Here is a 16,454-nt window from a genome sequence, read left to right as displayed (position 1 = left end):
CAACATTTTTACAGGATGAGCAGCCTTCTTGATAATTCAGGCAATGCTGCTTGAATGTGCTTTGCTTTTGGATTTGGCCATAGAAGTAGTCCTGTACTTTTTCCATAATATCTGTGTATCAGTATCCCGGACCGTAAAAGTCAAGGCCCCAGTGATGGCTGTCGTCTGAATTCAGTTTCCCTTCTCCCTCCCCCTCCCCCCACCCGCTATCAAAGTGGAGAGTGATGCTGCAGTTGCATCAAAATTATGCAAGCTAATTGATTAAGGGTAGCAATCCCCATGCCTTCTATTACAGATAGTAGCTGCCGCTCCATGCAGGTTACCCCCATGTACCCTTTTCTTAATGTGCTATTTACTGATTTCATGGAGTGTCCCCTAGTTTTTGTATTCCTTGAAAGAGTAAATAACCAATTTATTTATCTCTTTATCTTCCTCTCATGATTGATTAGACCTCTATCATATCCACCCTCAGCTGTCTTTTTTTCCAGCTGAACAGCCCTAACCTCTTTAGCCTTTTCTCATAGGGGAGCCGTTCCATCCCTTTTATCATTTTGGCTGCCCTTCTGTTTACCTTTTCCAGTTCAGCTATATATTTTTTGAGATGCAGCGAGCAGAATTGCACACAGTACTCTAGGTGCAAAACAGAAGTATTATGACATTCTTCATTTTATTCTCCATTCCTTTCCTAATAATTCCTAACGTTCTGTTTGCTTTTTTAACCACTGTTGCACACTGAGCTGAGGATTTCAAAGTATTGTCCATGATGATGGCCAGCCAGATCGTTTTCCTATGTTATAACTCCTAATATGAAACCTAACTTATTTTAACTTTAATGTGGTTAATTTTTGCTATGTGCATTGCTTTGCACTTGCCCAAATTAAATTTCATCTATCATTTGGATGCCCAGTCTCGCAAGGTCTTTCTACAATTTTTCACAATCTGCTTGTAATTTCAGTACTCAGAATAGTTATTTATTTATTTATTTAGACATTTTATATACTGTTGTTCCATGTGTAGAATCACAATGGTTTACAATAATTTTGTGTCAACTACAAATATCACCTTACTTGTCGTTCCTTTTTCCAGATCATTTCTAAATATAAGCACTGGACCCAATACAGATCCCTGAGGCTCTCCATTGTTTACTTTTCTCCATTGAGAAAACTGACCATTTATTCCTAATCTCTAACCAGTTTGCAATCCACAATAGGACATTACCTCTTATCCCATGACTTTTTATTTTTCTCAGGAGTCTCTCATGGAGGACTTTGTTAAACACCTTCTGAAAGTCAAATACACTGTATCCACTGAATCACCATTATCCACATGTTTATTAACCTCCTCAAAAAATATAGCAGATTGGTGAGCAAGATTTCCCTTGTGTAAATCCATGCTGGCTGTGTCCAATTAAACCATGCATTTCTATATGTTCTGTGATTTTATTCTTTAGAATAGTTTCTATGATTTTTCCCAGAACTGAAATCAGGCTCACTGGTCTACAGTTTTCTGGATTATCCTTGGAGCCCTTTTTAAAGATCATCATCACATTGCGCACCCTCCGATCTTCAGATTCAAAGGACAATTTTAACGATAGTTACAAATTACGAGTTCTCATTGGCAATTGAATTTTCATTGTCGGTCCACACTTAGCTATAGAGTGGACAGTCAGCACTATCAATACAAAATTCTACCCTTCGGGCTATCAACAATCCCAAAGGTGTTCACCAAATGCTTGGCATTGATAGCAGTATATGAGGGTATATCAGTTTTTCTGTACCTGGATGAGTGGTTGATGATGGGTTCCTCCAGAGCAGGAGTCTTGGTATCACTGGGTCATGCAATATAGCTATTTCAGTCTCTGGGGTTCTTCCTCAGCTGCAGCAAATCGAGCCTAAATCTAACTCAGAGGATCCAGTTCATAGGAGCCTGCATAGATTCAGTCAAAGGACAGACATTCCTCCCAGAAGACAGAGCATTCCATCTTTGAACTCTGGTGAAGATTTTAATTCACGGGAATTGAACCATGGCTAATTCAGCACTGTTATCCTCAGTCACATGGCAGCCGTGGTCCATGTGATACAATTTGCTTGTCATTATATGAGACCTCTCCAGTGGGCTTTTTGGTCACAGTGGGCCCAACTACAAGCACCCTTGACACATCCTATCAAGTAACAGCCAGATTAAATAAGCCATCCTGATGATGGTTGAGATCAGACATTCTTAAACTGGGCATTCCCCTGAGAATCCTCCTATAGCAGATAACACTGGCAAAAGACATCTCACACAGGCCCCTATCAAACTCAAGGGATGTGGTCTCTAACCGAGTGCTGCTGTCAGATAAATCTCTTGGAACTGCAAGCAATTTGTTATTCTCTCTAGGTGTTTGCTCACCTTCTGCAAAGCGAACGAATTCTAATTCAAACAAACATCAATACTTTATATTTATTTATTTATTTATTTAACATTTTTATATACCGACCTTCATGAAAGAAATTCATATCAGATCGGTTTACATGTAACAAGGGGTATAACATAATCAACCATTTAACAAGAGGCGAAAGTTACATATAACAAGGAGGTTTAAACATGGAGGGCTAGGATAGCCGGAGAAATAGGAAGCATAACTGAATAAATTAGATAATGCAATAATATAAAGAAGAGAGGCATAAGTATAATGCCTAAACTTGGAGGGGTGTTTAGTTAGGAATCAGTGTCTGGTCTGGTGAAGAAATTGCTGGATATGTAAGTTAGGAGAAGGCTTGGAGGAAGAGCCATGTCTTGAGTTTTTTTCGGAAGGTTAGAGGGCATGGTTCTAGTCTGACGTCTGTGGGCATCTTGTTCCAGATGGCTGGGACAGGCTCCTGGATTCTATGGGATAGTGGGCATCTTGTTCCAAATGGCTGGGACAGGCTCCTGGATTCTATGCCCAGGATGCTAGTATCTTGGCCGTACCTCCCAGAGATGTCCAATATACCAGCAGATCATCTTAGGCGGATTTTCCAACCACACGAGTGGTCATTGGACTAGGGCATTGCAATTGACCTGTTCTCTCTGTGATGTCAACTGGCCATGGATCTGTTTGCCTCAGAGATAAATTGGAAAAAAGAGTTTCTGCCCTTCTTTCCCCCAAACAAGTTCAGATTCACACCTGATGCTTTTCTGTTCAAATGGGATACCAGTCTTCTGTATGCTTTTTCACCACTAGTTTTAGTAACCAGGACAATTCAGAAGGTATTACAGGTTTGAACAGAAATGATCCTCGTCACTTCAACCTGTCCTAGACAAGTGTGGTTCTCATACCTGGTTCAACTCTTAATTCATCCTCCAGTTGGGGACCGTGCTATTGATCCACATTTACCCATTCTAGTCCTGTCAGGTCTGTGATATCATGGAAGAGCTAGAACTGGTAATGTGAATCGGTTATCTACTCTTTCAAATAATAGAAAGACTAAGGGCACTCCATGAAGTTAGCAAGTAGAATATTTAAAACAAATCAGAGAAAATTCTTTTTCACTCAATGCACAATTAAGCTCTGGCATTTGTTGCCGGAGGATGTGGTTAGAGAAGTTAGTGTAGCTGGGTTTAAAAAAGGTTTAGATAAGTTTCTGGAGGAACAGTCCATAAACTATTATTCAAGCTGACTTAGGGAATAGCACTGCTATTACTGGCATTAGTAGCATGGGATCTATTTAATATTTGGGTACTTGCCAGGTACTTGTAACCTGGCTTGGCCACTGCTGGAAACAGGATGCTGGACTTGATGGACCTTTGATCTGACCCAATATGGCAATTTCTTATGTTCTTATGCTCCTCACCCAGGAGAGGGGCCACCTACGTCATCCAAGTTTTCTACATCGCAACCTGACGACATGGAGATTGAGCACTTGTTGATCTCTCCATGTGCACTACCCAAGGAAGTAGAGGATATTTCAATTTCTGCAAGAAAGCCATCATCCAAGCAGGCATATACTTTTAAGTGAAAGAGGTTTCTCACTCAGTGTCAGTCATCATGTCTAGATGCATCTGATTGCCATCCTAAGGACCTTCTTCAATACCTGTTTTCTCTGTCATCATTAGGTCTGGGTTACAGTCCTTACATAGATGGAAAGCCAATCTCCATTCATCCATTGGTCTCAAAATTCATAAAAGGATTATGGCATATAAAACCCTCTGTCTCCAGGCCTGTAGTTCTATGGGATTTTAAACGTTGTCCATGCGAAGTTGATGAAATATCCATGTGAACTCTTGGAGTCTAGTCTGCTAAAGTTCCTCATCTGGAAGCTGGTATTTCTAGTGCTATCACTTCTGTGAGGAGAGTCAAGGAGTTGCAAGCCCTAGTCTCTTACTCGCCTTATTTGCAATTTTTTCACAATAGGTTGGTGCTACACACTCACCTTAAGTTTCTCCTACAAGTTGTTTCTGCATTTCACATCAATGAAGCCTTAAGCCTTACCAACATTTTCTCCAAAGCCGCATGTGCACAAGGGTGAGAAAACCCTTCATTCCTTGGACTGGAAGAGGGCTATAGTTTAGTGTTTGCAAGAACTCAGCCACATTGACAAGCTTTTCACCAGGATGGGAAGGGCAGTGGCTAAACATATTATGTTGAATTGGCTAGTGGACTGTATTGCCCATTGTTATGTCTGTCTGATCTCCAGATTTCAGAACCAGTAAAAGCCCATCAATATGTATTTGTTATGATGTTAACCTAGAATGTGAATGCTGCCACACAGTATGTAATTGTTGATCAAGAATATGAATGCTGATAATGTAAACCATTGTGATCTTCTTTTGGAACGACGATATATAAAACGCTTAAATAAATAAGAGCGGGCGATGGCGATCTCTGTTGCTTATTTGAGATCATTCCTATAGAAGACATCTATAAAGCTGCAACTTGGTCATTAGTACATACCTTCATGTCCCACTTCTGTGGACAGTCTCTCAAGAAGCGACCATAAATTTGGACAAGCAGTTTTGCGCATCCTGATCGTTTAGTAATCCACTCTTCATGGGGGAACCAGATTGCTTATCCAGCAAGTGATCTGCAGTTCAGCTTGGGACTCACATTTCAGAAAGCAAGTTTGTTTACCGTAAACTAGGTACTCTGTAGACAGCAGGATGAATTATCCATGCTTAATACCCACTGGCCTCTTTGGAGAATCAACTACTCAGCTAAACTAAGCTCGAAAAATGGACTGAGGTGTTCATGAGGCAGAATTTGCGTAGAAACGTCTGCACATGCTCAGTAGAGAAAAAAGCTTTACTTAGTTGAGAGAGAGGGGTTCGTTTGATGCCATCTGATAAAGTCAACCCACATGTCGTAGCTAATTCATCCTGCTATCCAAATGATTATGGCAAAGCCTGCTTAGGAATGCATAAGACATAAGTCAAAACCATTTCTAAACATTTATACAGTCAGATAGTACAAAGAAGAGTGTATAGCTCTAAGATGTATAGCCTCAAGAAAAGAAAAGAAGTTTTAAATAAAAAAACTCTCTTTCTCTATACACTGAATCTTGATCTAGACCAAGAGAACATCATGTTCCAGGCTCTGAAGTGAATTCCTCTACCTAAAGCAAGCCTGCAAATCATGAAGGAAATAATTTATTTCCTTGTTTTGAGAGCTATTTTATGCTCTTGCAGGGGTTTTTGAAACTTCATTTACCTTTTTGGTTACTGAAATTTAAAATGCCTCCTTAACTGGGGACAGTTCCAGGTTGTGGCATTTTAGTGCTTATTTTGAGGGGTGGTAAAAGCAAAAGAGTCTTAAGACATGTTCATTTTATGTGCAAAGATTTTTCTGCCTTGCTTTCATCTACAGTTCATATGAATTAAGCTTGTTCTGGATGATATTGTGTAGCTAGTTTTCATTAAACAGCAGTCCTTGGGTATGACATTCAAAATGTTTTTTCCTTCCCTTTGATAGCCAGTTTCAGTTGGAGGGCTGCTAGTAAACCTTGTTGGTATCTGTGCCTTTAGTCACGCCCATTCCCATGGGGCTTCCCGAGGAGGCTGCCCATCACATGACCATGGGCACGGACATGGACATTCCCACAGTGACCATGGGCACAGCCATGGACATGGACATTCCCACAGTGACCATGGGCATGGTCATGGACATTCACATGGAGGAGGCATGAATGCTAACATGAAAGGTAAAGTTTTATTTGTGTAATACAATTTAGCAAAATTGTTTATAGACTGCAAAAATACAATATTTTGATCAATTGTGTTCAGCTGATAGTTGTCATTCTGACTTCCTGTACTTTTTTATTATCAGCTAGGAATATGTTTATTTAAAAAATCTGTATTGAAATTTCCTGAGCTGATGGTAGACTATTCCAGAACCTTACCTCCTGCCAACCTGTTTCCCATGATTTTAATTTTTTATTATTGATCAGTTTGCACACTTCATTGTGCTCTTGTTCTTCCAGTTCCATGTACCTGGAACAGTCTCACAATTAAATCTTTGCAAAGCCCTCTAAAACTAGAGTGGCCATGTAGTTCCATGTCCACGGGAACAAGCAGAGAAAATTCCGATTTTGCTTCCTTGCATGTAAGGAAATGTATTGGTTTCCCAAATGATTTCTAAAAAAAAAAAAAAATCACTACTGTTTAAAGTTAGGCTGAGTGGTTATATATTACGCCATAGAACACACATACAATCTTGTAAAAGCAAAACTCAGTTTACTAAATATGAATTGGTAGAAAATTTTATAAGCAAAGACAGTATCAAAAGTAAATATCAGCAATAATCACACTGTATCACCATAAGCATTACATAGATTAATCAAGACAGTTATTGCAATAACAGAAATAAAGAAAGAGTTTATACAGGAAAATACTTTACTCATAGGCCTTCCTGTCTACGAGATAGCATTTTCATGAAAAAAACAGAAAGCTATTCAATGCCGGGAACTCCAGAGTCTGAAGTTAGATGTTTTGATTCACACTCATAGCTCTGACATTAGCCAGGCCATCCGCAGCTCATTAAGCTATGCCTATTAAAACTCAGTTACAATAGATCTATAGCCCGACTATCAGGCCAATACTGTAAAGTGCGCTCAGCTGAGTGCACTTTTTAACCCGTTTTGGACGTGTGTCTACAACCCCTTATAGCGCGTCCATCCCCCCCGAAACTAATAGCGCTCATCACATGCAAATGCATGTTGTAGAGGCTATTAGTCATTCGCCCAGGATACAGAAAAAAAATATGCGGTCAATTCACACATTTTATACTCAGAAAGGGCAGGTGCTAATTTCTGAGCAGCCCGATAAAGTTTACAGAAAAGCAGAAAATATTGCTTTTCTGTACATCCTCCGACTTAATATCATAGCAATATTAAATCTGAGGAACCAATAGGTAAAAAAAAAAAGATTTTAAAAAAATGTGCCAGCGGGTCAGGAAAATGGACACTCAATTTTACGAGTGTCCATTTTCCTAATCCGTGGCTGTGTACTGGTTAGGGAAACAGACACTCGTAAATTTGAGCATCTGTTTTCCAAACCCGCTGACAACCACCTCTCCCGGACCAAGGTGTCCTGGGCTAGTCTCTGCTTACTGGCCCTCATTAATGTTATCTCTTAGATAAACAATTGTTAGAGATACCAAATGTCTTGTCTCCCACCTTATCTCAGCTCATCAGTACCAGCCAGAGCCAGTGTGCTACAGTGTCTCAGACTTTAATAATTCTTAATCTTATGCTGTGCTAAGATGTGATATATATATATATATAGAGAGAGAGAGAGAGAGATCCACATTTATCAATTATTGGAACCTGTTTTGATCAATAGCTAACCCCCATCTTCATGTCACAGTGATCTTCCAGAAATCTAGCCAACTACCTAAAATAATCTTAATATAACTACATCTCCCTGCATGTAGTAGATGGGGTAAAACAGGACAGGCAGAACCTTTTCTCCTTCACATAGAGCTATCCGGTCACTATAACTAAAATATGTACACAGTGTTGTTATATGCCCCTTATTTTCCATTTGTCCATGGTAAATATCTCTAGTCTTTCTAGTGTCTCCAGGTGCATTAAATGCTCCCATCCCTCAGCTTAACGAAGTTCCTGTGCATCATTCAGTATTTGTTGGATTATTTTCTCTACAATTAACCGTAATGTCATCAACAAAAATGATTATGGTATTTTCACGCCTGTACATAAATCATTTGGAAACATGGTGAAAAGAAGAGGTTGCAGTACAGATCCTTGAGGCAGTCCATATTCCGCCTCACATTAAAATGCATGCTTCATAGTGAACTGCCCTGGAACATAGTACAGTGAAATGATCCGAAAATATATTTCTGCTAACTTGAAATCATTATCAAACCTTTAAAACATTCAGATTCCAATTACAGGAATAAGTAGACCTTTGAATATTCCACTCTAAATGAAATGAGAAAAATTCCATTGTAGAAGTTAAACCAGTTTCTGGCATTCTAGATTCTGCTGACTAAAGCTGCATATGCATAAATCTTTGACAAGAAAGAGTCCTTATAGATGTATATCAAATAAAACAAAGTAAATAAAAACTGAATTTATTCTGACAACTAGAAATATATGCAGTGCATATATGTCGTTCTATGATAAACTGTCTTCCCTGTACGTACCAGGATCAATCCAGACAGTGGGCTAATTCCCCCTTCCAGCAGGTGGAGTCAGAGCAAAAACTGAGAGGGCGGTCCCTCATAACTGGTGTGCCCTCTGTAAACCTTCAGTATTTCCCTGACTCCAGCAGGATGGCAGTTGGCTCCTTCTGTTCCCCAGTTTTCTTTCTCTGAGAATAGTCCTTTCTGGATTTCTTTTTCTCCTTAGAGTTATTTATTTGGATGGATCTTATCTAAAACAAAAAAAAAAACGTTTTTGGCTTACTGCTTTGGTTGCTCTGCTGCAGGCTTGCAGGCAGGGTTTTCTTTCAGTGGCAGACCAGTCTCTTGCTTTTCTTTATTGCTGTTTTTGGTCCCTGGGGTAAGTTGTAAGTTTTCCTTTAACAGAAGTAACTTTTGCTGCCTTAGGGGTGAAGTTGGTAGTCCAACCTCTCCCCCTCGATATCGACCCGCTGCCCTGAGATGCCGATTCCTCGGGGTAGCCTCTAAGCTTCCAAGACGCGGCATTCCTCTGGCTTGAAGAAAATATACTTATGGGTCTTCCCTTAAAGGAACGGGTCGACTAAGTTACTTAGCAGCACAGGACTCCTTCCCCCGGCTGCTGGCAGCTCTTTCGGAGGTTTTTGCTTACTCTTACTTACCTCCATGCCGCATTCGATGTGATGAAGTGCCTGCGGGGAGCCCAGAGCACAGCTCTCCCGGGAAGGCTTGTGTGCTCTGTGCCTCCCTGGCGGGGAGGGCACCTCGAGCCCACCGGGGCGGAAAGTTTTGCGCTCATACGCGCACCAAGCTCTGAGGAGGACAGCCCCGTTCCCGTCCAGCGCAGGAACGGTGGCCATTTTGGATCTGGAGTTGCCTCCTCCGGCGCAGTCTCCTGTTGGCTCAGCCCCCGAGCAGACTCATTCTCCTCCGGTTCTCAATCCGGTTAACCTCCCCAGCTCAGAGCCGCCCCCGGTTCACCCCCCCCCCCCCCCTTCGGCCACCCCTTCTCCAGAGCCTTTTTCCACAGAATTCATTCTGCTCATGCATAGTGCTTATTTGGCCAGGCTCAATCAGCACCAGGATGCTGCTCTGGCTCCCCCTCCTGCTTAAGTGGGCAGCTGGGGGATTTCCCGGACTCTGGAGGGGCACCATGGGGATTGAGACCGCCGCATTCAGCTGAGACTCCAGGAGACCCTGGCTCTGCCGGGCCAGTGGCTCCCTTGGAGTCCTCCAGGGTACAGCCAGTTTCTCTTCGACTGGTCCTAACCCACCTTTGCCGGTCCCTGCGGTGGACCTGGATTTGGTTGACTCTGCACCCCCGGCACAAGTCGAAGGAGATGATCCTCAAGTCCTCCTCCAGAGCAATGAGCTGGATTCGCTCATTTCGCATGTCTTGGCCAAGTTAGACATTGAGGCTCCCCAGGATGCTCCTGGTACCAGCACAGCACCGATGAGAGGGGACCCCATCCTGGCGGGACTCAAGCCCCCTTTGAAGACATTTCCTTTTCATCCTATGCTCCTCCAATTGTTGTCCAAGGAGTGGGAGGCTCCGGAGGCTTCTCTGCGGGTTGGCAGAGCTATGGACAAGCTGTACCCGCTTCCCGAGGACTCCCTGGATCTGCTTAAAGTACCACGGGTGGATGCTGCGGTTTCAGCAGTCACGAAGAAGACTACTATTCCAGTGATTGGAGGAGCCGGCCCTTGGAGATTTGCAGGACCGCAAACTTGAGGTATATTTGAAAAGGGTTTTTGAGGTGTCCGCCTTGGGAGTTCGGGCTGCTGGCTGTAGCTCTCTGATGCAGTGAGCAGGGCTCCGGTTTCTCCAACAACTGCTTGGCGCCCAAGAATTGACTCCAGGGGAGGCACAACAGGCGGAAAGGCTGGAAGCCGTCATAGTGTATGGTGCAGACGCGATGTATGATCTTCTCCGGGTGCTGTCTAGGTCCATGGTGTCCGTAGTCTCAGCCAGACACCTCCTCTGACTCAGAAACTGGGCCGTGGATTCCCCCTCCAAGTCTAAACTTGGCTCCCTCCCTTTCAAGGGTAAATTGCTGTTTGGGGAGGAGTTGGATCAACTCATCAAATCACTCGGGGAGAATAAGGTGCTGCATAAGTTACCGGAAGATTATCCTCTGAGCTCCATGACTTACAGCTCTCCACGGAACCGTTTCAGAGGACAATGGCGCTTTCAGCAGGGTCGGCCGGTACCCCACAGGCCTGCATCGTCGCAATCTCAGTCCTGGTCTCATTCCTTTCGGGGGGTCAAAGATCAGCCGAGACGCCCTCGCCCAAAGGTCTTCTGCTAAATCTCCGCAATGAAGTATTGCCGGCCCGCTCTTCAATTCCCCAGATAGGAGGCCGCCTTTCGCTATTCTACGAGGAGTGGGCCACAATTACTTCAGACCAGTGGGTCCTGGATATTCTAAAACACGGTTACGCTTTAGTTTTTGCTCGACCTCTCAGAGGTCGGTTTGTCTTCTCCCCTTGCGGATTAAAGAAACAGGATGCAGTGCGACAGACGCTGGACCGGCTTCGGGAGTTGGGAGCCATTCTTTCTGTGCCAGTGATGGAACAAGGGCTCGGCCATTATTCCGTCTACTTCGTAGTCACCAAGAAGGAGGGCTCCTTCCGGCCGATCCTGGATCTCAAGCTGGTCAACAGGGCTCTCAAGGTTCCTCACTTCAGGATGGAAACCCTACAATGCCCTCTTCCACATGATCCAACTTCACATAACACCTCGCTCAACTAGTAAACAACCCCACTCATAAAGCAGGCCACACGCTGGACTTAATTTTCATAAATCAATACTTCCTCGACTCTACAATCTCCCATATGCCTGTTCCATGGTCAGATCACCACCTAATACAATGCAATACACAAGTTCTTAACAACAAATCAACAAGAACAAAGGAACAAATTTCCTTCAAATACCGACCCCCCTTCGATCCTGACACTCTTCAACAGGAACTGGGGAAACAACTAATGAACCTTGACCTTTCCAATATACACAACGCCACTCAATCCTGGTTTCATCTTACAAAACAAACTGCAAATAAAATAAACCCCGAAAAATTGAAATCCATAAAACAAAACAGGGAGAAAAACAACCCCTGGTTTAACTCCCACCTCAGATCTGTGAAATCCAGTCTCAGAAAATTGGAAAAAGAATGGTCCAAAGCCAAAAGCCCAGCAATCCTGCAGCGATACCGCACGCAACTTGCCAACTATAAGAAAATGATTCTGAACGCCAAACGCAACTACTATAGCCTAAAGATAAAAAACTCAACAAATAAATCCAACTCCCTCTTCAACATAGTCAAAAACCTTATAGAAGAAAACAGCAAAAACTCCCCCACTGCAGATGCAATTAACCTAAGTCAAGACCTTGCCATCTTCTTTAGGAATAAAATAAACAAAATAACTGACTCCTTTAAAAACTCTGCAATTACTGTCATTCCATCCGACTTACCAACTGTAACACCCTGGCTAACCTCTGAACCAATTTCAAATACTGAAACAGAAAAGATGCTACAAAAAATTAACCCAGCCCGACATGAACTGGATACTATCCCAACCTGCTCGTTCAAGGAAATGTCTCATATTATAGCCCCAACTTTAACTGCCATAATTAACAAATCTCTTGAAGAGGGAAAACTTCCAGCAATCCTAAAAACAGCAACAATAACCCCAATTTTGAAAAAAAAGAACCTGGACCCAAAAGATCTGAATAACTACCAGCCTATCTCAAACCTTCCATTACTCGCCAGGATGACAGAGAAAGCAGCCTTGAAACAGCTCAACGAGCACTTAGAAAATTACAACATTCTTCATCCCTCTCAACACGGTTTCAGAAAGAACCGCAGCACCGAAACCCTCCTACTCAATTTATCAAACAAAATAATAAGAGAATCTGACAAATTAAACCACCTATTAATCCTTCTTGATCTTTCTGCGGCTTTTGACACAGTTGATCACAAAAAATTAATTTCAAGTCTTGCAAATATAGGCCTATCCGACAAAACCTTAGACTGGTTCTCTTCATTCTTATCCGACAGGTTCTTCAAAGTAACCCTGAATAATAAATCATCCGAACCCTGTCCCCTTGAAACTGGAGTACCACAAGGATCCGCCCTCTCGGCCACCCTCTTTAACATATACTTACTCCCTCTCTGTCAATTTATCTCAAGCCTTGGCATTACATTCTTTTTATACGCCGATGACATCCAATTACTCATCCCTATAACCTTCACCATCGAAGATGCCATCAACCTTACAACAAACCACCTCATCTCAATCAGAAATCTTCTAAACCAATTAAAATTATGCCTCAATATGAACAAAACTGAATGCATCCTCATCAATAGAAACAACTCCATTCAAATAACCACAATGCCGTATATACAAATTGATAACACCATAATCCATCTGAAGAGCTTTGTAAAAGACCTTGGTATATGGATAGATAATGATCTGAACTTCAAAAAGTGTATAACAATGAAAACAAAAGAAGGCTTCCACAAGCTTCATATTCTAAAACACCTTCAACCTCTCTTATTCCCCCAAGACTTCAGAACTGTCCTGCAATCTCTAATCTTCTCGTCGTGATTACTGCAACTCACTCCTAATTGGCCTCCCCAAATCAACATTAAAACCACTTCAATTGTTGCAGAATGCGGCAGCCAGAGTTCTCACCGGCACAAAGAAATTTGATCACATCACTCCGGTTCTGAAGTCTTCACTGGTTGCCGATCGAACAAAGGATCATATATAAGTCTCTAACCTTACTTCATAACGAAATACACAAAGCAGACGACAATGCCCTCTTCCACACGATCCAACTTCACATAACACCTCGCTCAACAAGAAATACCAATAAACTCAAATTTCCTGGCGTGTAGCCAGATGGACTCAGAACAAATGGGTATAGTATGCTCGTGCTAGCAGTTGGAGACGGATTTGACGTCAGCACGGGTGTATATATACCCCCACAGTAAGCGTAGCAACTTAGTAATTTCCGTCTCCAAAGCAGTTTGGAGAGCCTGCACGCTTGCTGAGCGTGTTTTCCAAATCTACTTACTTCAAAACTTCTGCAACATCGAGCCCCGCACTCCTGCGGTGATACCCAGGGGGTCCCTCCCCCAGTTGAGCTTCCCGGGGTGATTTCCGTGATCCCCCGGAGGTCTAAGTCCTCGGTCCGGTGGCCGAATCGCGGCAGGGACACAGCCCCTGGGCGAGGTTCGGGTGAGGCATACGAGGCGCCTCGGTCCCGGTGTGGACGAGGCAGCGGGTGCATATCCTCAAACGCGGTGGTGAAGGTATTTCCCCTCTCCCCCCGCAGCTGGAGACCGCCCGGGTTCCAGCCGGGAAGCGCCGAGGATCAGGTAAGGTGTACGGCTCTTTCTTTCTGGTCTCCGAGGACTCGAGGATCGGTGGCGTGGTACGCCGTGGAGGCCGCCATTTTGTGGCCTTGTTCAGGTATTGAGCGCCCATGATAGGCGCAGGTCTATGACTAAGCGCTCTTCCTCCTTGTGTGCATTTGCTTATTGCTCAAACGCCTATTGCATGCCATTGAGAGTGTATTGCTAACCGCTTATTGCTGAGCGCATACTGAACACTATTGAGCGTGTATTACTAATCGCTTATTGCTGAGAGCATACTGAAATCTATTGAGCGCGTATTGCTACCCGCTTATTGCGGAGAGCATACTGACAACTATTGAGCGTGTATTGCTAACCGCTTATTGCTGTGAGCTTTTTGAATGACATTGAGAGTGTATTGCTACCTGATTATTGTTGAGAGCATACTGAACACTGTTGAGCGTGTATTGTTACCCGCTTCCTGCTGAATGCACACTGAAATATATTGAGCGGCATATTATTCTTGGGCGCCTGTGTATTTAGCGCATATTGCTGCCGCATATTGTTAAGCGCCTGTTGTATTAAGCGCATATTGCTGCCGCATATTATTCTTGTGCGCCTGTGTATTTAGCACATATTGCTGCCGCATATTGTTAAGCGCCTGTTGTATTAAGCGCACTTTGCTGCCGCATATTCAATGGAACAGAACGCCTCAGCATCTTCAGCGGGGGCACCTCCGGCCTCAGGCATTAAAGCCCTTGGCCTCTGCTCTGCATACCAGCTTCGAGCCACGCAAAGTGATGAGCCTGACTCCCTATGTGCCCAATGTGAGGAGGCCGCGGGACCTCGGGCCAGGACCTGTCTCAGCCACGGTTTGCTGACAGTTCCCCAGGGGCTACCCCAGATTTAGCGGTAAGTCTCGACCAATCGGGAATCCCGGGGGATCTTGTACCCCGGCGATTAGAGGCTGCTTCAATTTCCTGGGTGGACCTCTTTAAGGGGATTCATGCCTTTGTACAGATGCAAACGGCTTCCCGTCCAGGCCCTGCGGTTCCTGCGGTTCCTGTGGTTCCTGCGGTGGCTGCGACTGCGGCGGCTGCTGTGGCGGCTGCTGCGGTGGCGGATCCTGTTCCTGGACCCTCACGCCCTTATCGTGAGCGGGACCTCCTGCCGCTGGACAGCCCAGATCAGTCAGACCAGGAGTTTTCACCGGACGAGTCCGAACTCCGGACAAGGGGGAACTTTCCCCAGGGATTGAGCCATATAGAACCATGAGGCGGTTCTTCCCTAAGGAGGATCTCTCGGACCTGGTGTCTCAGTGCCTGGCGGAGTTGGATATTACAGGTCCCAGGGAATCCCGGGGGATCTTGTACCCCGGCGATTAGAGGCTGCTTCAATTTCCTGGGTGGACCTCTTTAAGGGGATTCATGCCTTTGTACAGATGCAAACGGCATCCCGTCCAGGCCCTGCGGTTCCAGTTGTTCCTGCTGTTTCGGCGGTCCCTGTAGTGCCTGCGCCTATGGCTGCCACTGTGGTGGCGGCTCCAGTGGATCCAGTTCCTGGACCTTCACGCCCTTATCGCAAGCGGGACCTCCCGCCGCTGGACAGTCCAGATCAGTCAGACCAGGAGGTTTCACCGGACGAGTCTGAACTCCTGGACGAGGGGGACCTTCCCCCAGGGATTGAGCCATATAGAACCATGAGGCGGTTCTTCCCTAAGGAGGATCTCTCGGACCTGGTGTCTCAGTGCCTGGCGGAGTTGGATATTACAGGTCCCAGCGCCACGGTGCCCACTGCGCAGAACCCCCTGCTGGAAGGTCTTCATCCTACAGCCCGCCATTTTCCATTCTTGCAAGCGGCACAGCAATTGATCGATTTAGAATGGGCTGCGCCGGCGGCCGCATTCAAAGGGGGTCGGGCCCTGACGGGCATGTACCCATTGGCGCCAGCTATCCAGGAGCTGCTGGCGTGCCCTCAGGTGGATGCCTTGATTAGCGCTGTGGTCAAGCGCACTACCATTCCAGTTGAAGGGGGGGCGGCCCTCAGGGAGCCTCATGACCGGCGACTGGACACCATTCTGAAACAGACTTTTGAGGTGACGGCTTTATCTTTGCAGATTGCGACCTGCTGCACAGTGGTGACGCCGTGCCTGTTTGTCACAGGTCAGGAACAACGCTCCAGCAGCAGACATGGAGTCCACTCTCTCATTCCTCACGGATGCTGCATCGGACCTAGTCCGAATGACAGCCAAGGGGATCTCATCTTCCGTAGCTGCCAGGAGGCAGCTCTGGATCCAGAAATGGTCAGCTGATGCGCCTTCGAAGACACGCCTCACCAGATTGCCTTTTAAGGGCTCTTTCCTGTTTGGCAGCGACCTTGATAAACTGGCCAGCACATGGGGCGCTTCTCCAGTCCCTCGACTGCCGGAAGATCGGGTCAGAAGGAACCAGCGCGCCTTTCCTAGGACCTCCAGGGGTAGAAGCTCTCAGCGCTTCATT

At 44.8% G+C, this 16,454-nt stretch overlaps 1 protein-coding gene across 2 annotated transcripts in view; it reads left to right on the top strand.

Annotated features, from left to right (window-relative positions):
• LOC115075437 (zinc transporter 5-like) overlaps positions 1 to 16,454 on the top strand; it is a 166,454-nt gene that overhangs the window by 134,063 nt on the left and 15,937 nt on the right. For both annotated transcript variants that reach the window (XM_029575807.1, XM_029575816.1), the window contains one exon: positions 5,930 to 6,158. In XM_029575807.1, the coding sequence (XP_029431667.1) occupies positions 5,930 to 6,158 (229 nt within the window). The remainder of the gene's footprint in view (positions 1 to 5,929; positions 6,159 to 16,454) is intronic.

Source organism: Rhinatrema bivittatum, chromosome 1 (genome assembly GCF_901001135.1).
Source record: "Rhinatrema bivittatum chromosome 1, aRhiBiv1.1, whole genome shotgun sequence".
NCBI lineage: Eukaryota > Metazoa > Chordata > Amphibia > Gymnophiona > Rhinatrematidae > Rhinatrema > Rhinatrema bivittatum.
Note: the sequence above shows the minus strand (reverse complement) of the source record. Positions and strands in the feature narration are given on the sequence as shown.